This window comes from Gymnodraco acuticeps, unplaced genomic scaffold (genome assembly GCF_902827175.1).
Source record: "Gymnodraco acuticeps unplaced genomic scaffold, fGymAcu1.1, whole genome shotgun sequence".
Taxonomy (NCBI): Eukaryota; Metazoa; Chordata; class Actinopteri; order Perciformes; family Bathydraconidae; genus Gymnodraco; species Gymnodraco acuticeps.
Genome location: NW_022990693.1, coordinates 2,555,316 through 2,579,943, shown reverse-complemented (window position 1 = coordinate 2,579,943; position 24,628 = coordinate 2,555,316). Strand labels below are relative to the sequence as shown.

General features: G+C 41.5%; 1 protein-coding gene across 5 annotated transcripts; it reads left to right on the top strand.

The window, feature by feature from the left end:
• Window positions 1-2,659: 2,659 nt before the first annotated feature.
• LOC117555664 (cyclin-dependent kinase-like 1) lies at window positions 2,660-23,371 on the top strand. Of its 5 annotated transcripts, none has more exons than XM_034230607.1 (10): window positions 2,660-2,778; window positions 4,625-4,803; window positions 5,187-5,308; window positions 6,106-6,178; window positions 7,849-7,939; window positions 8,283-8,483; window positions 10,007-10,089; window positions 10,181-10,237; window positions 10,725-10,874; window positions 23,170-23,371. In XM_034230607.1, exons 2-10 carry the CDS (start codon window positions 4,636-4,638, stop codon window positions 23,263-23,265), a joined length of 1,041 nt encoding a protein of 346 aa, XP_034086498.1. In that variant the 5' UTR covers window positions 2,660-2,778; window positions 4,625-4,635; the 3' UTR covers window positions 23,266-23,371. The 5 variants fall into 5 exon arrangements, with proteins under 5 accessions (XP_034086498.1, XP_034086500.1, XP_034086497.1 ...); XM_034230609.1 differs by lacking the exon at window positions 2,660-2,778 and adding an exon at window positions 2,809-3,143 and having other exon boundaries at window positions 8,286-8,483; XM_034230606.1 differs by lacking the exon at window positions 2,660-2,778 and adding an exon at window positions 2,813-3,143.
• The last annotated feature ends 1,257 nt before the right edge of the window (window positions 23,372-24,628 follow it).

Below are 24,628 nucleotides of genomic sequence, written 5' to 3'. Positions count from 1 at the left end.
ACATGGGGAAACTCGAGCAGAAACCCCCTCAAATACCAGCAATTATAACAACAGGAAATAACGATTGCTCAAACAAAGGTACTATTGACAATTTGCTACAGACTGTGTCAACAAAGACACATCTCTGATTACCATTAATGATAAGAGTGGGAGGAGTGTGGCTCTCTGCTGTCAACAACTGTTGCTTGTGTTGGTGTGTGGGAGCTTTGATGGGTGTGCACCGCCCCCTGGTGGACAAACATAGGTAACATCTCTGCCATCTACCTGAATTACCTCCATTTTTGTTACGATGCACCCATTTTAGTGTGCACTGTAAATATATAAAACCATCACCAGTAGTGAATTGAGGTAGAGAAGGATCTCAACAGAAGTAAACATTTACAGATCACCGTGTATCACTTGCCTGAGTGATACACGGTCATCTTTCTTTGGTTACATTGAAGTCCCATCGATACAGTGTTGGAAGAAATACTCAGATACTTTACTCAAGTAAAAGTATGACTACTATGGTCTTCAAATATTCTACTACAAGTAGAAGTTCTGATTTCAAAATTCTACTTCAGTAAAAGTACAAAAGTATTAGCATCAAACTGTACTTAAAGTAGAAAAAGTAAAATAATATTCAGCTAAATGTACTTCAAGTATCAAAAGTGAAAATACTTGTTATTCAGACTAGATCATTTCACCGTACTTTATTGTGATACATATAAGAGCATTTAAGTATTGTAGTTTTTCAATTGGGACCAAATGTAGATACTGTATAGATTAGTAGTAAATATGTATGTGTTATTTTGTGTACAAAGTTACTGTGAGTGTTCAAATACATTTAGTGGAGTAAAAAGTATGATATTCCCCTCTGAAATGTAGTGAATTATAAGTATAAAGCAGCATTAAATGTTATGTAAAGTCAAAAATAAAGCACAATAATTGAGTAAATGTACTATCCACCACTGCATATAGGAACTGAAGATAATGAGCATTTCCTCTTATAACCACAGCTGCATCCTGTGGTGAAGGTCAGGATGTTTAGGCACTATCAGTAAGGACACTATAGTTCTAACAGTGACAACTGAACTAAATGCATCTCCAGCAACACATGAGTTCTTGTTGTACAAATGAGTCCAAAGGTCCAAAAATCATTTTATGATTTGTTTCACCTTCTCTCTATTCCAACTTACTTCATGGACCTCTGAACACAACCACCTCCCTCCCAGCACGTCCTACCAGTCTGTCATGGGGCATTTCATACCTTCCACCATAGAGCTGTCTGTCTTTTCTGAGCAACATGATCTATTCTTTTCCCTGTGAAGTCCTAAATGCGTCTCTGCCAAGGATCCCAGAGCTGTGTCCAGAGGTGGAAGTAGTACTCAGATCTTGTAATCAGGTAAAAGTAGAGGTATCAGAGTGTAGGAATACTCTGTTACAAGTAAAAGTAGAGTGGAGTGATGCTCAGGAACTTTGGATAACAACTCAAACATTGAGTCAGAGAGGATATATTTACTGATTTATTTCAAGGAATACTGTATAGGTACAGGTTCCAGGTAACAGCATTATAGACGTAAATGGATCAGCGGCTCAAAAGCAAATGGCAAGAAACAACATGCAAGTTAGAGATGTCCTCAGTAAAGTACTTGTGACGCATTGAATGGGTGATGTCAATGTAACTTTAGCATATAGCCGATAATTATATTATTATTGCATAGTATTGCATTTGTGCTGTTGAGTATTTTATTGTAGAGTTTATATATATTGGATGTATAATTCTACATCTTTTATGTTAGTGTAACTCCTAAATAAATTCCAACAGTGCTGGAAAGTATACTTACTCAAGTACCGCACTAAAGTACACATTTTGAGGTACTTGTACTTTACTTGAGAATATTCTTTCTGTGGCACTTTATACTTCTACGCAACTACAGTTCAAAGGAAAATATTGTGCTTTTTTACTTCATTAAATGTATTCAACAGCTTTAGTTTATTACATTTTTACTATGGATAAAGATTATTAAACATTAAAAAATATGATATTTGTATAGATCAGATGATCCATTAAGTGCCTAAAACAATGTTGGGGAAACACAACATTAATTGGAAGCAATTTAGCTAATTGTTTAAGCATTTTTTAATGTAAAACATTTCATAGTTCCAGCTTCTCAATTGTGAAGATGTTATGCGTTTGCCCATTTACATATATCTATCTCTTTTTAATATTTTAGAGGGTTTTTTCTCTGCGATGAGTACTTTTACTCCCAATACTTTTAATACATTTTCCTGATTAAACTTTTATTTGCAACGGAGTATTTTTACAGTGTAGTATCTTAACGTAAGTACTGAAGTGAATACTAACGTTATAAAAATATACTAACTTTAAAGCTAATAATAAAACAATGGAAATGGACCTACTGTGTTAGGTTTGTTCCTAAATAGGAGCGGTTTAATAGCCTACTAGGCCTACCTGATTTTAAATAATAAACTGAATAGACAATAAACCAAAGCATTGTTAGATAATCAGTCATTAATCAAATCAAATCAAGTTTTATTTATATAGCACATTTATAAACGACTTTTGGTCGAGCCAAAGTGCTGTACATAAAATAAAAATAGCCTACAGTAGAGACACTTTACAGCATTAGTAGGTCGTGTGACGGTTAACGCTGCTTCCGGTCACCTGTCGGCCACCTGTCTCCTTGGTTACAACGAATGTGTACCCACGTGAGTGTTTTAACCTAGCCTTCGTTGTGAATCCCGTAACGATGTGTTTGTGCGCAGTTCTCAGGGGTAGGTCAAACTTCCTAATGCTTAGTTATTAATTATCAATGACGAGGCGTCGTGGTAATGTGAAAATAGACTGAAAATGAAGAGTGAGTGCTGAGTGAAAATGATAACAAAGAGGGTTACCATGGTAATGACGACGCACAGGACAGGAGGGTATAGTATTAACAGACAGAGACCTCTGACATCCTTCTTACTGCTATCATAAATCAAACTCAACTTATGACGACATAGCCTACATGTATCTCTGCGGACTGTTGACGGACTGTTTGTTGACGGACTGTTGACGGACTGTTGACGGACTGTTGACAGACTGTTGACGGAAGGACCCTCCGCAGACTGACGGCGGGTGGCGAGTTCACTGCGGACAGGTGAGTGGGACACTGACGGCAGTTTAGGGTCGGCATCATGAGTTGTGTTTGTCTACAACAACACACATCTTCAGGACTGGGGTAATATCAGTGGGCTTAAGTAACTAAGTACATTTACTCAAGTAGGCCTACTGTACTTCAGTAGAATGTTTCTACTTTGTACTTCTACTCCACTACAACTCAGAGGTAAATATTGTAATGTTACTCCACTACATTTAGCCTATGCAGTACCTTTAGTTAGCCTACTTTGCAGATTTAGATTGATGATAAACAGCATGATCTACTCTTAAATCAGCCTTTAGTTCCACCCTGAGTAAATCCACAAGCTACCCTGCAGTCTACAAAGTCATTCGAACTAGCTGCACCTTCACCAGCTTTGAGAACACTTTCATGATCAATCATTATAAAACATATATATTATTCTGAAATGGACCAATCTGCACAATGACTACTTTTACTGTCGCTACTTTAACTATATTTTGATGAGAATACTTTTGTGATTTGACTTAGTAACGTTTTGAATGTAGGACTTTTACTTACAGATTATTCCTACACTCTGGTACTTCTACTTTTACTTCAGTATATGACTACTTCTCCTAACTTCTGTCAATGGGTAGAAAGAACAACCATTAAGTCACACAATTCATTGATAATCGGTGTTTAATTATGGAATTGGCTGAGTCCGAATCTCTCAAGTATTGTTTATGATCAACAATCCAAATCAAAGTTAAGGAATATTTGACTAACAGATTATAAAAAGTTATACCAACCACCAATTCACTTTAATTACTTCAGCTAACCAATAATATGCATTTCTAGAATAAAACCAGACATTCCTTTTTTACTCTTGCTTTTCATTTTCTGGTACTGTATTATTATTTCAGCCCCTCCACATGATGTTAAACGTATACCCTGAGAAATGAAATCATTTGCATTTCTATTCTATGCTTTTTGTTACCATTTGAATCATAATGTTTGATCTTTCACCAACAACGATGGATAATCCAAGAGAGGGCTATTATTTTATATATAGCTAACGTCAACTAACTTTGTTTTCTTGTTTCTTACCTTGGCTGTATATATTCATGTTGAATTAGTTGAATACAAAATAAAAAGTTATTCATTTACTCACTATTCTGAGGTTTAGAGTAGAACACATGGAAAGGTGAGGGTACACTTCACCTTAGAGATTCCTCCTTTAAACTTCTCAAGGTAATTGTACATTAAGGCAGTTATATTGTAAATTCCTAGATGAATTCATTGTTTTCTTATAAATACGTGCTAGTGTGATATAAATCCAAACATTCGATAAAGTCAGTTTAAAAAATAGTTTTTCACTTTGTTGACTGAAGACATTTAGGAGAAATCAAAATAGACCAGTGCTTAAAAGATATGTCTTAGGTGTCTTTGATATTTGAAGGTGAATCTTTTACATCTCAATGAGATGCTGAGCTTGTGATAAATGTTACATTTTTTGACAGGTGACTAGAAAATGGAGAAATATGAAAAGCTGGCCAAAATCGGCGAGGGTTCTTACGGCGTGGTGTTCAAATGCAGACACAGAGACACGGGCCAGATAGTTGCCATCAAGAAGTTTGTGGAATCCGAAGATGATCCTGTCATTAAGAAGATTGCACTGCGAGAAATCCGCATGCTGAAGGTGACAGGAGATTAGTAACACCCAATAGTATCAAGTTGGCTCACATTTAAAACCACACGTTGACACTTGCACGCACACCGGTTCATATGCACTCTTTAGGTTATATGATACTAAGCCACTATTGTAAGGAATGTGTCCGACACAGGTATTAGACACACATAATGTATACTTGTTGTTTCAAAGAGCTATACAGACATTTCAACTTTAAAGGGATGGGAAACAAGCTTTAAGAGACTGAATTAAACAAAGAGTACACATTTGGAGGCAATTCTGATACAACATTTAAAAAATGTGGCCAAACTCAAGATCCTTAATAGGTTGTATGTTGTTCAGTATGATGTTGAGTTCTGACACAGTGTCCTTGTTATTTGTTGGTCCTGCAGCAGCTGAAACACGTGAATCTGGTCAACCTGCTGGAGGTGTTCAGGAGGAAAAGACGGCTCCACTTGGTGTTCGAGTTCTGCGAGCAGACAGTCCTCAACGAGCTGGACAAACACCCTCGAGGGTAAGGGAAACACGTCGGCCATGTCTGTGTGTCTGATCAGTGCGTCGTGGAGGAATCTGAAGAGCTGCATACTTGGAACGCTGAAGATACTCATCCACTTTAATCTTTATAGAAGTGTATCTGTTATCAATTTCGTTCGCACCCCTCTAAGAATTCCCCATGATGTGCAGTGGTGGAAGGTACATCTACTGTACTTCAGTTTTGAGGCATTTGTACTTTAGTCATGTACTTCCCTTTATGTTACTTTCTACTTCACTACATCTTAGATCATTTAGCAATTTCCACAAGTTAAAACAACTCCGATGTATATAAATTGGTTAACATAAGCACTTGACCCGCTACAATGTTAAAGTGCTGCCTACTTCTTAACGCATCAGTGATTATCATCAATTCTCTTGTTCAGTATATAAATGTAACACTAAAAGTTTCAACATTAGAACTTTTACTTTTGATATGCTGATGATACTTCCTTCTACATTACTTTCAGTTTCATTGGAGTATCTATATAGTTTACGTGGGCCTTCTTTTTGAGGGATTATCATGTTTAGTTTAGTCATGTGAAGTCACACAGCAAGACAAATGGTTAGTGGCTGTCGGACCATTCCCTTCTCACAAGGCAGTGCAGCAGAAACTCTAGCTGCTCCTGAAAACAAAGGCGCTGTCGCCGTTAGAGACAGGCCTAAGGTTACCCGGGTGACAAGAGGGTGCGTAAAGCCACACTTCTTGTATTTTATTTGATAATAGACAAGGAAATCATGACTGGTAAATAGGTTTTGTTTGTCTCTGGTCCTCTGCAGGGTTCCAGAGGCTCAGCTGAAGAGCATCGTGTGGCAGACTCTACAGGCGGTCAACTTCTGCCACAAGCACAATGTCAGTATATTTCAACTGCTAATATAATGTTTTTCTTTGGTCATTTTCATGTGTTTATTCTTTGATCTTCCACCGTCGGTGTTTGTCCTTCTTCTTCTTGTCTAAAAGGATATAGCCTATTAAGAGTTTTTAAGGCTGCATTAGAAAAATACTTTAAGCCATATCTACAGTATTTTAAAGTTACATGTTTCTGTAATATATTCCCTCTCCTACTGTGACAACATGTAAAGAGATGGGGGGGCTAAATAAAGTGGTTTAAGAAAGATTTTGTATTTACTCAATTTAAAGTGTGTATCTTTTCCACTATATTTTACAGTGTACATATGGCAGCTGATTATTTTTTTAAGATAAACTTGAACACATATATAACTATCCTTACATCTATATGTGTTTTACAGTTTACTATATTATTTCATACAAAACATTTGATAAAATACAGTGTTTTGCTCTAATATTCAGTTGAACCCTTATTCCAACATTGAATTATAGTTACATGAGCATCATGCAGTATACACAATAATTGTATCACTGTTGCTGCTCATAGCATTGCTTGGAATATATTATACTAATTTCCAGAATCTGGCAAACCATCTTATTTGAATAGCTCAGTTTTTCAACACCTTTTCCTGGAAAATGTGTCAATGAAGCTGTCCATCAGGCAGAAGCTGTCCATCAGGCAGAAGCTGTCCATCAGGCAGAAGCTGTCCATCAGGCAGAAGCTGTCCATGAGGCAGAAGCTGTCCATGAGGCAGAAGCTGTCCATCAGGCAGAAGCTGTCCATCAGGCAGAAGCTGTCCATCAGGCAGAAGCTGTCCATCAGGCAGAAGCTGTCCATCAGGCAGAAGCTGTCCATCAGGCAGAAGCTGTCCATCAGGCAGAAGCTGTCCATCAGGCAGAAGCTGTCCATCAGGCACCTGTAGACAGTGGTTTGGATACTGAGAAGGATTGCATTAAACAAGAAATGTGCACCATCACAAACCACAGAACTACTCCTACTTACATAATAGAGCGGTGCAGTGTTGATATATTTTTGTAGGCCGGACCTGGAATTTAGCATCACACATTTATGATACCAACAACATTTTGTTCAGCAGGACAATCTCCACATATTAACACCATTTAGTTTTTGTTTTGAACGTAATGGCTGCACCTCACCACCACTAAGCTAAAGGCGGAATCATGTCGGCGTTATGACATTTAGTTTTCTCATTTAGCCACTTGTTAGCTATTGTTATGACACATAGATGCTTCGGACATTACAGAGTTGAGTATCTTCTGGCGTGTTTTATGTCGTCAAACAAAACGTGAAAAATATTTTTTCCACGTACCTTATTTCACCATAAAACACGTTTAAAAACCATTGACTTCGTGCATGGGGACAGGAAACGGCAAATGCTAAGTCTTTTAGGGTTTAGGACTCACTGCACCACTCTTTTCTCACTACAGTTAAGAATGATTCCGGAACTCAAACTTTGCCTTCTACTCCCCATCAGGAGTCATTTAAGTCTCAGTGACTGCAATGCGTATTCAGTTTCAATATTTGGTATCTGATCTCTTGCCATTGTTCCTCCATTCCTAATCCCTCAGCCTTAATATCCGCCTCTTCCTATGTCACTAAGAGACTGTGTATCACGTTGCCAAATCCTTGATATTGAGTGTTTATGTTGCAGTGTATCCACCGTGATGTGAAGCCAGAGAACATCCTCCTCACCAAAACCGGAGTCATCAAGCTCTGCGACTTCGGTTTCGCCCGCATTCTGAGTAGGTCATCCAGAAAGCGAGTGCATTTATGTGCATTTAGCGTCTACCTCTAATGACTTATTCAACAAGAAACCGGAATCATCCTCCTGCCGACGGCCTCCTCACTTTCAATGTTTTCAATGAATGCTTTGCATAGGGGGACCGTTCAGGCAGTTAGTGCGTCTCTGTGTAGGGTGTCTCTGTTTACCCTTCGTGCATTAGGTTTCTGGGTTGTGTTACCATACATTAACATGTACTCATTCAACATGCCTTGTAATCCCCTCCTCAACAATGTACCCTATTTAGTATTCATTATTCTAAGTGTATGTGTGTACATACAAGTTATCTCTATCCGCCTACTCAGCAGGACCAGAGGACGAGTACACAGACTACGTGGCGACTCGCTGGTACCGGGCCCCTGAGCTGCTGGTCGGGGACACTCAGTACGGGCCCCCTGTGGACATGTGGGCCCTCGGCTGTGTTTTCGCTGAGCTCCTCAATGGGAATCCACTCTGGCCCGGGAAGTCTGATGTTGACCAGCTCTACCTTATCCGAAAAACTCTAGGTATACTGAGTGGCCACGTAAATGGGTTCTTAGCAGGAATAATCTGCTTTTGGGTGCCAAACTCAACATGTGTTTATTCAGACATTCATTAATTGACAGTTAATACGATTAGTAAATGGATTTAAGGGTAGTTCAGTTCTTAAGTTGATGAAGAAATCCGAGATAATTCAACAGTTAATGATGGATTTGTCTTGCTTTTACACCACAAACAAAGATATCTACCTTTTAGAGCAGTCTTGGTCAAGTTGATTGATCATTAATACAATAGCTTTCACACCAGTATAAGCTTAGTCAAACAGGCAAATACATCAAAGGTTGTGTGAACTAAAATGAACTATAATGTAAGAAGAGCAATGTCTCTTTCCAGAAGGATAACCCTCAGACCTTGGTGTGAGATACCTGCCAACTGTCTCACTGCACATAAGGAGAGAGACAGGTTGACATGTTTAGTTTGGTCGAAAGAAAATGCTTCCTACATGAAACTGCTCACAACAGGTCTGTGGACTATATTTAGTATTTGGGTCAAAGTGTGTTTTTTGGGCGATGTAAGCACCGCGTATAGTTACAGTACATATAGTTTCATTATATCGGAGAGAAGTCACACATTTAAGGCCAATAGAGTGGTGCAGTAATTAGTCCTGAAACCAGGAAAAGACAGCATTTAAACTCTTCCGGTTCCCTCATCTCAAAGTCAACAGTTTATTGAACGTGTTTGTGGTTAGAAGCCTGAAATAAGGTCTGTGGTTAACACGAGCTGAAGAGATTTGTACGTTTTGTTTAACGACATAAAATAAGGCAGTAAAATACCCCACTTGTGAATGTCCAAAGATTTGACGTGTCTTTAAAACGGCGGTTGCTAACAAGGGACTAAATGAATTTACTAAACGTCATCACCCCGACATAAGTCCCCCTTTAGCTTAGCGGTGGTGATTCGCAGCCATGCAACTGTGATGTAGTTTGTTTATTGCCTAATGTTAGCTTTTTATATATGCCAATCGCATTGACGCTTCAAAAATCCCAAAGGGGTGTTAATATGTGAGGATTATTCTGCTGAACAGAACGTGTTAAGTATCATAAACCTGTGTTGGCCACAAAGCTTATTTTCTGCAATAAACCAAAATGCAATGGGGAATACCCTTTGCTTTTTGTCAAGGGAGCCCGTTGCGATGCTCACTTCCGAGTCTGGTTCACATAAATACGTCATCACTGCACCACACTATATTTCCAACACTCTGCAGCACACAGCAAAACAATCTACATTGATACATAAGTCTACAGGTAAGTGGAACAGTATGTATTTTTGATTTGGGGTTGAACTGTTCCTTAAGAAAACCTCACAAGGAAACTTGGCTTTTCTTCAGTGGACTTTGCTCTACGTGGTTTGTTTAACCGGCATAGATCTTGGTTAAACATTTTTGAAAAGTCTCTTCAGCTTAGTTAACCATTTACTCCCAGAAATGGACACACTGAATAAAATAAATGGTACTGATTGATGATTTTGTTGATCTCCTTTCTGACCTCAGGTGACCTGATCCCCCGGCACCAGCAGGTCTTCCGCTCCAATGTTTTCTTCAGCGGAGTCAGTATTCCTGAACCTGACACGACGGTACGAATCCTGTTACCATTGAGAATGCACATGTTATTATTGGGGAGGCCAAGGGTTCTTGTCATCATTTTCCATTTATTTCTGCTATTAGGAGCCTTTGGAAAAGCGCTTCCATGGCATGTCTCTTTATGCCCTCCAAGTTATGAAGGTATATATTCTTTATTATATACATCGTTTTCTTTTTTAACCAGATTTCACCTTTCATATTGTACTCAAACTCTACTTCATAGCATTTCCATTTATTTTGTATACTGTTTATATATTTTGTTTCAGTTTAAAGATGATTTATTAAAGTGTATCCTAACTTATTCTGTATTTTTTATATTGTGATCAATAGATTCTCTATATATACTGTTGATATGCAGGTTTGTGTTTATTTCTTTGTTTATTATATTTTTAACTCACGTGCAAACAATATCAAATATCAAAACAATATCAAACAATATATCGTAACAAACAATTTTAAATTTTCGGATCAATAAAGATAAATCAAGAAATGGTGCTACAGAAAATTAAGGCTATTATGTGTGAGCTCATTTTAACAAGTGTTGCCATTACATACTGTAGTTTGTCCAATTCTTTGAAATAACTAATATTTTGAAAACCAACCCTCTATGTTCACTCTGTGTGAGCAGTCCTGCCTGGTGATGGACCCGTCACTCCGTCTGTCCTGTGAGGAGCTGCTGGAGCTGCCTTACTTCCTGGAAGATGGAGTGAACTGGGGCCGTGAGGGGGAGCGCCTGGGGAGACGACATGACAAAGGCTCCCGACGTAGACAGCCTGGGGTAAGTGTGGGGAAATCCTCTCATGACCCCAAATTGACAGACTGTGCATGCTGCTTCAGCCACACATATTACTGTACCTATACAAGCTCAATGAACATACTGCTATAGGTTAGTTTATATATTCTTAGTATGTTCCTAACAATAATAATATCATACTCATCTTTGTCCGACACAAAGGCTGCTTTCATGAAATGACTTCAACCAAGGGCAAAAAAGAAAGTCAGATCTTGTACTTGAGTAAACAGTATAGAAATACTGTTGAAGTTTGAGTCCTGCATAAAGAATGACTTAACAAAACATTTATCGGCATCCAAATATACCTAAGGTACAAAAAAGTTCTCATTATACAAATTGGCCACTTTCAGAATAATATACGTTATATTTTTGGATCCTAATTATTGATACATTACATTGCATTTAGCTGACGCTTTTATCCAACGCGACTTACAATAAGTGCATTCGACCAAGAAGATACAAACTTGAAGAAAACAGAATCATATAAGTACATCAGGCTTCATAGAGCCAAACATTTCAAGTGCTACTAAACAGGCTTTAGATAAGCCAGTCCTTTATTAGTATATAAGTGCTTTGTTAGTAATTCTATCGCTCGAAGTGGAGTCGAAAGAGATGAGTTTTCAGTCTGCGCCGGAAGATGTGTAGGCTTTCTGCTGTCCTGATTTCAATGGGGAGCTCATTCCACCATTTTGGAGACAGGATAGCAAATTGACAGTTGTAGTTAATTGACAAGGGTCGGACTCGGACCCTCTCCAAGTAACCCTATAGGTGCGGTCTTTGAGGTATGAGGTGAGGAGGGAAGTGCAGAGCCTGAAACTCCAAGTTCTTGGAGAGTACGAAGGAGGATCTGATGGTTCACCGTGTCGAATGCAGCAGACAGGTCCAACAGGATGATGACAGAGGAGAGGGAGGCTGCTTTAACAGTGTGCAATTCCTCAGTGACAGCAATGAGAGCAGTTTCTGTGGAGTGACCTGCCTTGAAACCAGACTGGTGCGGATCCAGAAGGTTGTTCTGATGGAGATAACAGGAGAGTTGTTTAAAGACAGCGCGTTCAAGTGTTTTAGACAGGAACGGGAGGAGAGAGACAGGCCTGTAGTTTATAACATCAGACGGGTTGAGAGTGGGTTTCTTTAGGAGAGGGTTTACTCTTGCCTCCTTGAGACTGTTTGGAAAGTGACCAGAAGTTAGAGAAGTGTTGATGAAATGGGTGAGAAACGGTAGAATATCAGGAGCGATAGTCTGAAGGAGGTTTGAAGGGATAGGGGTCCAGAGGACAGGTGGTAGGGCGGGCAGAGGTAATGAGGGTAAGAACCTCACTTGGAGAGAGAGAGGGAAAGGAGGTCAGTGTGTGGGTGAAAGGAGGGTCTGGTGACCCAGCGGTGAGTAAAGGTGAGTCAGAAAAAGAAGAGCGAATATCATCAACCTTTTTTTCAAAGTGGTTAACAAAGTCGCTCGACAGAAGGGAGGAGGGGGAAGGGGCTTTGGGGGGGTCCAGGAGGGAGGAGAAGATGGAAAATAGTTTTTTGGGATTGGAATAGGAAGATTGGATCTTATCTTGAAAGAAAGTGCTTTTTGCCTGAGAGATCGAAGCCGAGAAAGAGGAGAGGAGAGCCTGATAGGTTAGGAGGGTCGTCATGGTGTTTGGATTTCCACCGTTTCCGCTCTGCTGCCCTGAGGATGGTTCTATTAGCACGCAGTGCGTCATTTAGCCAGGGAGCAGGAGGGGACTGACGAGCCTGCCGAGATGTGAGAGGACAGAGAGAGTCCAGAGAGGATGAGAGAGTAGAGAGGAGAGTTTCTGCAGCAGAGTTTGGAGGCAGGAGTTGGAACGAGTCAGAGGAAGGGAGGGCTGAGAGAACCGATGAGGCAAAGGTAGAGGGGGAGAGGGAACGAAGGTTACGGCGGATAGGTGCAGGATGAGATTAGTTTGTTATGTTTGGAAAGGGGTAGAGAGAACGAAAGGAAGAAGTGATCCGAGCAGGGCTCGAGCTTAAGGACGTCCCGTCGTCGAAAAAAATAGGGTCGGGGAGGATACAAAATAATTTTGGGATGAATTTGGGACCAGAGTTAAAATAAAAATACCCTGCTAACTCTACTACGAACGGCGATGAAAATGAAACTGATTGCACGTTTTGTGTAGCACAGTTATTAAACCTCCTTGTCAACATAAACACACAAGCACAAAACATTTAGCAACCCGCAAAATACACAAAATGTGTGGGTCTAGCTATGTACTGAGTGTGTGTATTTCGTAGGTTGAGTGATGTACAATGACAATGGCATCCCGTGGAGGAATTCTGCAATTTTTTACCTTTACATCACGAAAACGCACAGCAGAACCAGACCCTGGAGCGCCGGCCTCTATTTACTTACTCCTCTTCATCCCCTATGGGTAATAAGGCTAAGATGAGAACTCTCCATCGTATTTAGTCCTTAGCAATATGCTGCGCCTCTCCCCGTGTAGGGATGGGTACCGAGCCCCAGTATTAACTGGGCCCGGGCCGGAATGATTAAAGACAGTGGTACCGTTAAGCTCCGACGTTATCTGACTTTTTATCTGTACTGGAGAGATTTAAAAAATATATTTCCTGTCTTATTGCTACATAAACATTATATTGCAGTTTTAGTTTCGTCAACTCTAATATGCAATAAGACTACAAAATGCGTCTATGATGTATTTTCTATCTTTCCAATCTGTTAGAACAGGGTACAAAAATGCTGGACTCAAATGCGACGACTCATATTTTAATGAGAAAAAAAACTCTTGCGAGGACAAAACAAAACTTCTTGATTTAAAAAAAAAAAAAACTCTCCTCTCTGGTTTAACGCTGGGTCTGTGGACATAGAAGCACGCTGAAACAAGACGAACTGGCACAAGACAAAGGGAGACAGGAGCCTCATCCCAATACCCCTCCTCGACCCCTCCTTTCCCTCACTCGCGTCCCTTCCTTGCATCTTAGTAAGATGCGAGCGAGGGATACGAGGAGGTGACGCGAGGACAGAGGAGTCCTCAGGTATTAATTGGGATGTCCTCGTTCACTCAAACGTCACTCTTAAACAACGTCTGTTAATGATGACATGTGCACAGCTGTATCCCCTCTCATCGGGGCTTAACTGATAACCCCTTAGAACCGGCCCATTTCTGGTTAAATATTTAGTTAAATAAATGAATCTTTCTCTTGTTAGTCAAGGAATTCATTGATGGTTGGTCCTCTGCTTTTGTGTTCCGTTTGGTGTAAAATGTAGCCTACATTTAAATAAAAATATAATTATAGTAATGTGAAAGCCTTTAGAAATGAATTGCACGTAATAATTCCCACGGAGCTGTGAGCACTTATACATTTATGTGACGCTTTTCCACTCATCTCAAGTTGTCGGTTTTCCTCTGTTGAAATTGACCAGCTTGTGAAGGTGGGGGGCGGGGCTTTTATACGCGAGTAGTGAAAACACTTCCGCAGTATGCTCGCGTGTATCCTCCCTTTCGTCTCCTCCCGCACCCCTCCTCCCTCACCCCTCCTCTGTGTGTATTTCAGCTATTGGGATGTCCTTCAAAATGGCGTGTCTTAATCGATTTCCGGGTCAAGTCCCGGAGGAGGGGAAGAGAGGAGTCGAGGAGGGGTATTGGGATGAGGCTAAGGACTATTTAAACATGAGGGAATTGGGAACAGGTGGAAACAATCAGGGGCGGGGCAGATGCTGACGATGGCGGAAAAACACCCAAAGTGAGGAAGTAACAGGACCTGAAGAGAAAGACAAGAGGCAAGTACAAAATAAAACAGGAAATGGGAAAACGAGACATGACATGAAACATGGGGACTTGACTAGAGATGACATACATAAAATAGACAGACAAGACGTGACGTAACAAGAAAACCTGACTCTACATAGAAACCTGACTAGACTTGGAATTACATACCTAACTAAACATGAAATGACAGACATAAAACAAACACAACTAACACAATTGTCGAGACACCACAGTACTCCCCCCTCTAGGGACTGCTCCGGAAGTCCCAGACACTCCTGGATGATCCTGATAAAAGTCAGTGATCAAACTCCGATCTACAATGAAGCTTGCAGGGACCCATTGTCTTTCTTCGGGACCATAACCATCGCAATCCACGAGGAATTGTTTCCCTCGACCACGGTTACGGACTCCAAGCAGTTTCTTAACAGTGTAGACAGGACCACCATCAACCATCCGGGGAGGCGGTGGGGGATTAGAGGCAGGCACCAGAGGACTCTCTCTTACAGGCTTGACCTTACCCACATGAAACGTCGGATGGACCTTGGGTAGACGTAAGCGCACAGACACTGGGTTAATCACCTTAGACACCTGGAAAGGACCCACGAACCTTGGGGCTAGCTTTCTGGACATGACATGAAGGGGTAAGTCTTTGGTAGTCAGCCAAACGCTTTGTCCAGGCCTATAGGATGGAGCCGGTCTGCGATGCCAATCCACCACCTTCTTCATCTGGCTGGCACTGAGCAGGAGAGCACGACGAACACCTGCCCAGATCCGGCGGCACCGACGGACCATAGCGTGTGCCGACGGGACCATGACCTCACCTTCATTGGCAGGGAACAAGGGTGGCTGGTAACCATAAACACACTGGAAAGGAGTAAGTCTAGTAGCGGCGGTGGGCAGTGTGTTGTGAGCATACTCGACCCACACCAGATGCTTGCTCCACGATGCCTGGTTCTGGGAAACAAGACAACCGCAAACAGGTCTCCAGCTCCTGGTTTATGCGCTCTGATTGGCCATTGAACTGCGGGTGGTATCCCGAAGACAGGCTGACGGTGGCACCAAGGAGATGGCAGAACTCCTTCCAAAAACCTGAGATGAACTGGGGGCCTCGGTCCGATACGATGTCCCTGGGAAAACCATGAGTGCGGAAAACTTCACGTAACATGACCGTCTGCCCATTTCTTTGGCAGAGGGGAGCTTGGGTAATGCAATGAAATTTGCCATCTTACTGAATCTGTCCACCACCGTCAGGACGGTGGTGTTTCCTTCGGACACGGGTAATCCAGTGACGAAGTCCATGGAGAGATGTGACCATGGACGGTGTGGAACAGGAAGAGGCTGCAGCAGACCCATCTGAGCTTGTTTGGAGGTCTTGTTTCTAGCACAAACGGTGCAGGCTGCCACATACTCTGCCACCTGTTTCTCCATAGCCGGCCACCAGAAACGTTGCTTTATCATAAAGATTGTGCGTTTAACCCCCGGATGACAGGTGAGCAAAGACGTGTGAGCCCAGTGAATTACCTGTGAGCGAACTGAAACAGGTACAAACAACCTATTTTGCGGGCAACCACTAGGGGCCCGGGCTCTCACCATGTGCTTGCTTCACCACAGATTCTATTTGCCATGAAACTGCCCCAACCACACAATGAAGTGGAAGGATGCTTTCAGGTTTTTTGGCAGAAGGTTCAGGATCGTACATGTGTGACAAAGCATCTGGTTTCACATTTTGAGAGCCTGGTCTGTATGACAAGGTGAAGTTAAAGCTACTAAAAAACAATGATCATCTAGCCTGGTGTGGGTTTAGTCTTTTGGATTTTCTAATGAATTCCAGGTTCTTGTGATCAGTCCATACTAGAAATGGTTGTTCCGCCCCCTCTAACCAATGACGCCAGTCTTCTAAGGCTATCTTTACTGCCAAAAGTTCCTTGTTCCCCACATCGTAGTTCCTCTCTGCGTCTGTCAACTTACGTGACAAGAACGCACAAGGATGGAGCTTGTTTTCCTGAGAAGACCTTTGGGAGAGTACCGCTCCGACGCCTTCGTTCGAGGCATCCACCTCCACAATGAATTGTCTCTGCGGGTCAGGCACTGTGAGGATTGGAGCGGTTGTGAACAGCATCTTGAGTCTTTGAAAGGCTTTCTCCGCCTCAGTGTTCCACTTAAACGCAACATGGGAAGAGGTTAGTGCATGTAATGGCGCCGCAATGGCGCTAAAGTTTCTTATGAACCTCTGTAGAAGTTGGCAAAGCCTAAACATTGTTGGATCCGTTTCCTGTTTGTGGGAGTTGGCCAATTTTCCACAGCACTAACCTTTACTGGATCCATCTGAACATGGTTTGCGGTGATGATATAACCCAGGAAAGAGACCGTCTTGGCATGAAACTCACATTTCTCCGCTTTGCAGTACAGTTGATTCTCCAACAGTTTCTGGAGTACTTGGCGGACATGTTGAATGTGAGTATCCTCATCCGGTGAGAAAATTAAGATGTCGTCAAGGTAGACGAAGACAAACTTGTTGAGAAAGTCCCTCAACACATCATTGATCATACCCTGAAAGACACCTGGAGCATTGCATAAACCAAAAGGCATTACAAGATATTCGTAGTGGCTACTCGGAGTGTTGAACCCTGTCTTCCACTCATCCCCCTCCCGAATTCTGACGAGATGATAAGCGTTTCTGAGGTCCAGTTTGGTGAATACTTGGGCATCCTGCAACAGTTCAAACGCTGAAGACATTAGTGGAAGGGGGTATTTATTCTTGACAGTTATTCCATTGAGTGGACTATAGTCTATGCATGGACGGAGAGAACCATCTTTCTTGCCCACAAAGAAAAAACCTGCAGCCGCAGGTGATGACGGCGGTCTAATGAGTTCAGACTTAAGGGAAGAGTCAATATACGTCTTCATGGCCCCTCTTTCTGGTGCAGAGATGGAGTAAAGCCGACCTCTAGGGATCGGAGCTCCAAGCAAAAGGTCAATAGGGCAGTCATAAGGTCGATGAGGTGGTAGCGAAGTAGCCTTAGTCTTGTCAAAAACCTCTTTTAAGTCCAGATAACATGTAGGCACTCTAGACAGGTCAGCATACTCTGACTTGATGTCAGTGGTAACTCTATTGGGTTTGTCTGTCTGATTAACAGTTTGTCTGGAGTTCCCAGGGGAGGCTAAGCAGGTAACTTTACAATCAGGAGCCCAGTTCTTAATGTTTCCCGACCGCCAGTCAATATTCGGATTGTGTCTGAGGAGCCATGGAAGTCCCAAAACTATAGGGTGAAGTGCAGAGTCAAATAAGTGGAATCTTAATCTTTCTGTGTGAATGTCATCTATAGTTAATTGAATGGGTTCAGTTATATGGGTTACTCTGAATAACAGCTTGCCATCTAAGGCACTGGCATCTACAGGGGAAGTAAAAGGAACAGTTGTAATGCCCAGTCTTTTAGCAAGACCCCAGTCCATCAGACTTTCGTCCGCTCCTGAATCCACTAGTACCCCCTGAGTCATGGTGTGGTCACGTAACTGTAATTTTACCTTGGTCAATGATCGTGGAGGAAAGTCAGCTGCAGAAAATCGGCTCACCAGCGCCCTCCGTCGCGCCGATGAGCCTGTCCTTTTAACGGGCAGGAAGATGCAGCATGGCCATGTTGTCCACAGTAGAAGCAGCATCCTTCACGAAAACGGCGCTGTCGTTCCTCTGCTGTAATCCTGGCTCCGCCCAGCTGCATTGGTTCCTCAGATGATGTTGTCAGGGGTGTATTGTTTACCCATCGGCGTTGTGGGGCAGGTGGGCGCATGCTGGTTTTTAACCTTTCATTGTTCCTTTCATTAAGTCTAATATCAATGCGCGTTGACATTGTAATGATTGAGTTAAGATCTGTTTGGTAGCTCCAGAGGTGCTAATTGGTCCTTAATAGAATCCTTTAGGCCATTCATAAAGGCAGCAATAAGGGCTGGGGTGTTCCACCCGCTATCTGCTGCTAAAGTGCGAAATTGTATCGCATAATCTGCCACTCTTCTGGGTCCCTGTTTAATCTGCATTAACACTCGGCTGGCCTCTCTGGCTGGTGAAGAGTGATCAAAAACACGCCTTAGAGTCTCTGAATTTGAGGACCATTCAGCCGTAGCCCAGGCGGCAGCTCGCCCGGTTAAATGGGACAGCATAAAGGCTACTCTAGCTTGGTCTGAAATAAAGGCAGAGGGGTTATGGGCGAAATGCAGTTCACACTGTACCAGAAAGGGGCGACAGTCCCCAGAGTCCCCGGAAAACTTTTCTGGAGATGCAAGGCGAAGCGACGTTCCAGAAGGGGGAATGTGGTCTGCAGCAGCAGCAGCAGAACCAGTGGATGCAACGGATGGGCTCGGCATAGTAGGAGACCATGTAGATGATCCAGCTTCGAGTTGGGCAAGAGCTCTGTGCACTTGAACCGCCAGGTGATTAACTTGATTAGTTACAGCCTCCTGGAATTCTGCTTGGCGATCAGTGAGATTACCAACTCCTCTGTTAATGGAGACCAGCTGTGCAGCATGGTGAGCAAGCACTGCTCTCTGTCCTTCGACATCCGCTTTAAATCTTTCTGAGTCGGCTGAGTCCATGTTGGCCAATTCGTTCTGTTAGAATGGGGTACAAAAATACTGGACTCAAATGCGACGACTCATATTTTAATGAGAAAAAATAAAACAAAGTTTTAACAAAAAATCACTCTTGCGAGGACAAAACAAAACTTCTTGATTTCAAACAAACAAAACTCTCCTCTCTGGTAACTCTCCTCTCTGGTTTAACTCTGGGTCTGTCGACATAGAAGCACACTGAAACAAGAAGAACTGGCACAAGACAAAGGGAGACAAGGACTATTTAAACATGAGGGAATTGGGAACAGGTGGAAACAATCAGGGGCGGGGCAGATGCTGACGATGGCGGAAAAACACCCAAAGTGAGGAAGTAACAGGACCTGAAGAGAAAGACAAGAGGCAAGTACAAAATAAAACAGGAAATGGGAAAACGAGACATGACATGAAACATGGGGACTTGACTAGAGATGACATACATAAAATAGACAGACGTGACGTAACAAGAAAACCTGACTCTACATAGAAACCTGACTAGACTTGGAATTACATACCTGACTAAACATGAAATGACAGACATAAAACAAACACAACTAACACAATTGACGAGACACCACACAATCCAGACGAGATCTCTCTCTCCCGTCTGTGTGCGAGGGGGCGGGGCCGTTTGTAAATGTCTCCTGACTGTGTTACTGACTGTCATCCTGGTTAGTGGTTACTCTGGGTTCTGTCTTCAGGACAGAGTGTTGGATTTGTTTGTTAATTGGATGGGACTTGATTGGATTCAATATTAGAGTAACTTTCTCGTTTGTGTGTTTGTTTAAATATATTTGGCCTTTGTTTATGTGATTGACTGATTTACTCAAATAAAAAGGTTGATGAATTATCATCTAATGATTTGTATGATGTTTTATTTATGTTAAAGGTCACTTTGAATGATCTTAACTAATGATAATGTAGAAAAACTAATATTTTAAATTCGGGACGGTCCACATTAATTTCGGGACGGCTTAGATTGTATTTCGAGACGGTTCCGGGAGGATGGTGAAAAAAGTTAGTCGAGAGCGCTGGATCCAAGGTGTGAAGCGGGTTTACAGAGAGGTTAGGAGTAGTGCAGTTCCTTGAGAATATGAGATCAAGGACATTGCCAGCTTTATGAGTTGGTGGGGATGGAGACAGTGAGAAGGCAAAGGCAGTTAAAAGAGATGTTAGTTCAGATATCTTCCCTGTCTGGAGGTTGAAGTCTCCGAGAAGTACAGCGGGAGGGCCAGTTTCAGGGATGTGTGAGAGGAGATTATCTAATTCCTCCAAGAAGTCCCCCAAGGCGCCTGGTGGACGGTAGAGAACAACAATGGTTAATTGTATAGGATGGGTTTACTGTGACGGCATGGAATTCAAAGGTGGAAGGAGTGAAGTTAGGTAGCTTGAAGAGGGAAAAGCTCAATTTGGGAGAGAGCAGTAGACCAGTGCCACCTCCTCTGCCAGTGGGTCTGGGTGTATGGGAGAAGGAATATGCTGTGGAGAGAGCTGCTGGGGTGGATGTGTTGGATGGAGTAATCCAGGTCTCAGTGAGAGCAAGGAAATCCAGAGACTGCAGGGAGGCGTAGCCAGAGATGAAGTCAGCCTTAGGAACAGCTGACTGGCAGTTCCACAGGCCACCTGAAACTAGATGTTGGATCTCAGTGGAGCATGTGGGATAGACGAGAGCAGGCCGGTTATAACGATTAGGAGATACACGGGGCCAGTGATAATTGCGAAGGGACACATATATTGATGCATTAATGTATTTTTTGCAGGTAGTAAAGTGGAGCTAATTCAACTACTTTATGCATTGCTGGGTAGATTGTGATTTTACTTCAGGTATAACTAAATCTAATGTACAGATGTAGCACCTCATTTCAGACGCCCCTACCCATGTGGGGCCGTGATCGGCACGGGGTGGGCCCTCGCTGAAAGGAAAACCCCCCGCATGACTTGATACGCCCCCTTGATAAATTATAATGAAACCAGCTGCAATGGATCATGGATCCACCAGGAGGAGCAGTGATTAAAAAGCTGCCACACTGGAACTCATGTGAAATAAACAGCTGATAGGTATAGCTGATATAGCGGATCTTCACGGATAGGATCATATTCTGTGCTAAATAAGAGACATGTAATCATTTTTTAAAAATCGTATTTTGTTTCTATTAACGAAATGTGGTTTAATCCACGTGAGTTTACAACTACAAAAATAATCTGTTTGTTTTTGTATCACATCCGATGGGAGGAAATGCAGCCCTGCTCTCACTACTGATTTGTAATAATAATTTAATCATCATCTTCACGATCATGTAATGTAGTAGGCTATCATATGTTCGCCGAATTGACATGAAAGCACCAACAAATATGAATATGCTGTAGTCCAGTGGTTCTCAACTGGTGGGTCGCGACCCAAAAGTGGGTCGCGGACCCGTTTCGAGTGGGTCGCGGATGTGTGAGTGAAGAAAAAAAAATTGGAAAATAAAATAAAATTGGAATTTCTTTTTTTTGGGGAAAAAGTCAAACTTTTATTTTGAAGGCCCAATTTTCTAACGCTGTGCATGCAGTAGGCGTTGGACTGTAAGTACCGGGGACCATAAACGGTTTTGAAAACTTCTGTCACATAGTGATCATCTTCTCAATAAAATATCTTTGCTGATGTTTTTTCGAGTCTTGTGGCCAATCAGAATCAAGATTGTTGCCGGAAGTCCCCACGGAGAATAACTTTGCGGTAGAACTCTTCTTTATACATCCATGGGTACAACTTCAGATAAAAATGAACACATTGAAATATGACCCCCGGTTTGATGATTGACAGGTGACAGAACAATGGGAGCCACACAGACTATCTCCTCTTTACTCTTCTCGCAGCAAGCTGTCAGAACAAAGTAAAAAACAAACAATGGCATAAAATATTATTAATATGTCGGGTAGTAATAGATTTATTTATTTTCTTCTCAGAGTGTACCAGAATGCATAGTTTATGTTAGTATTTCTAAAAATCTCCTGGGGGAGAATCCCCCCAGACCCCCCTGCTGGGGTTGGGTTTTCAGCATGTGTGCCTTTTTATATAGTTCAGCTTTGATTCCATCATCTCATTAAACCTTTTTTAAAAGCATACTTTAGTTCTGTGAAGGGATATAAGGGATATATGCACTGTACTTCACTTTAGTTAATATTGTATGCTGAAAAGCGTATATACAGCACAATTTTTTGTTGAATAGATTTCAGTGCTTCAAAATGTTGGGTCGCGATGTATTGACCAAGTAAAAAGTGGGTCCAGAGGCCTGACCAGTTGAGAACCACTGCTGTAGTCAACTTAATTACAACTTTATTAACGTGCCTAAACACTAAAAATAGGTTTATTTTGAATGGAGCCTCGTTATCTCACCACGGGCAAACAATAATATTTACAGTGTTAATAGTTTACTGTATTATTAGTGTTTAATATTACTGCTATAACAATCACACATTGTTGTGCAATGATAAAATCAGCCCGTTCATGTTTTAAATAGTCTGCAGAAGAATCTTCGGAAATTGACCAGTGGGGTATCTACTGATGTATTTTAACATGTAGCGAAACACTCTTGGACTTACGTAAACAACAGACCTTATTTGAGACATCTAACCAAACACACGTTAAAAAAAACAAACATTTACTTTGACACGAGGGAACAAGAAATGCAACTAATTTCCGGGTTTTAGGACTCATTCCGGCAACACTTTATTATTACTTAAGTAAAATACTTAAATAAGTGCTCAATTACATTCTACGACTGATTTGAACTTGCATGGATCTAAACGAACCTTTCTTTAACGGACACCTTAATAAGTAGAACACATATTTTTTATGATAGTTCCCCTTTCCTGTTGTCTAAGATAGACATCCTGAAAAAAGCATCAAGTTAACCTTTTTTTTTTCTTGTCTTCCCCTTTCCTTTCTCTAGGCTCAGTACCTGCCTCAGTTACCCAACAGCAACATCTCACCAGCTCCAGATGTGAAGAAACAGGTGAAGCATAAATATCACCTGCCCAACATTTAACAAAGCAACACGTGTGGGCTGAGCTGAAAAAAGGCTGACTCATGCTAAGCTTTGTGCGATCATTTGAATACAGTAAAATATATTGTTGTTGTTGTGACGGTGAAAATGTGTATTTTGAGTCTGTGATCACATCGTATTTTTGGCATTATCGCTTAATATTATTTACTCGACAAACAATTGTTAGGTCATTTACAGATCATTTACAGATTACAGTCTCACTCCCTGATAGTCCAATAGCGACGCTATGTTGAGGCACTTGGCTTCAACATAGCGTCGCTATTGGACTTAACATTGCAGGAACGTTGATTGTCAAGTCCCAAAACAAACCATGCAATATCAGACTTAATATTTATCTCTAGATACCCTCAAAGCTTTTTGCTTATATGTATTTAAAAGAAGACCTTAACCTAAAGTATTATTTAATCAAAAATAACACATTCAACAAAACATGCAGCAGACCTTAGGCAAGGCAAGGCAAGTTTTATTTATATAGCACCTTTCAACACAAGGCAATTCAAAGTGCTTTACAAAAATGAAAGACATTAAGAAAAAGGCATTTAAAAACAGTAATTAAAAAGCAACACAATCTACCTGCATTGCAATGACTCTAAACGTGTAATAAAGTGCTTTAACCAGTAGGTGGTTCAGGTTAAAAAGCTGTCAAGTTTACAGTGTTAACACAATAAAATATACTGCTGTTTCCGGTTTAGTTTACGACGGATATATTTTGTTATCCACAGACGACCACACATATATTGTTTTGATATTTGTAACACAAAAGCGATGGGAAAAACCCACAGCAACACAGAAAAGATGGTCTTAACATGACCCAGCGGCTGTCTAGTTAATACAAAATAATAATATCAAACAAAATATTACTATTAACTTTATTGTAAAATTAAAACAGAACGGTAAAAGAATAGTTTCCGGTCTATTCTGAGGCCCAATCTCTGTAGATAAATATATAACTAAGCCAGATGTGTAATATTTAATGCAGCCGAACCATTTATTACAGAGCTTGAGGACTGATCACAGGGTTTGTCAAGCAAAGTGCATGGTGTAGTCTCAAACGATAGCTGAGGATTATGGGTAGTGTAGTGTCTTCGGCCATCCTAAACTACGATACAACTATTTGTTTCTCAGAGTCGAAGGGGAAAAACACAAAAGCATTGCACACAATTCAAACCAATCAATGTTGTGTAATTAACAAGGATAATCTGGTGTGTTTGAGTCGATGAGTAGTGGAGATATCACTGTAAAATCAATCGACAGTAAGAAGAATACTTACTTCCGGGTGTACAATTCTCCGTTATCCAATGAGAATGGACGCTCACATTGCCTTTAACTGCCGCCGACATGGACC

Excerpts from the sequence above, each read along its gene's own strand:
- LOC117555664 (XM_034230607.1), top strand. The coding sequence starts at position 4,636 with ATGGAGAAATATGAAAAGCTGGCCAAAATCGGCGAGGGTTCTTACGGC. Across the intron at positions 4,804-5,186 it reads GAGAAATCCGCATGCTGAAG|CAGCTGAAACACGTGAATCT; the intron begins GTGACAGGAGAT and ends TTGGTCCTGCAG. Across the intron at positions 7,940-8,282 it reads CGGTTTCGCCCGCATTCTGA|CAGGACCAGAGGACGAGTAC; the intron begins GTAGGTCATCCA and ends CCGCCTACTCAG.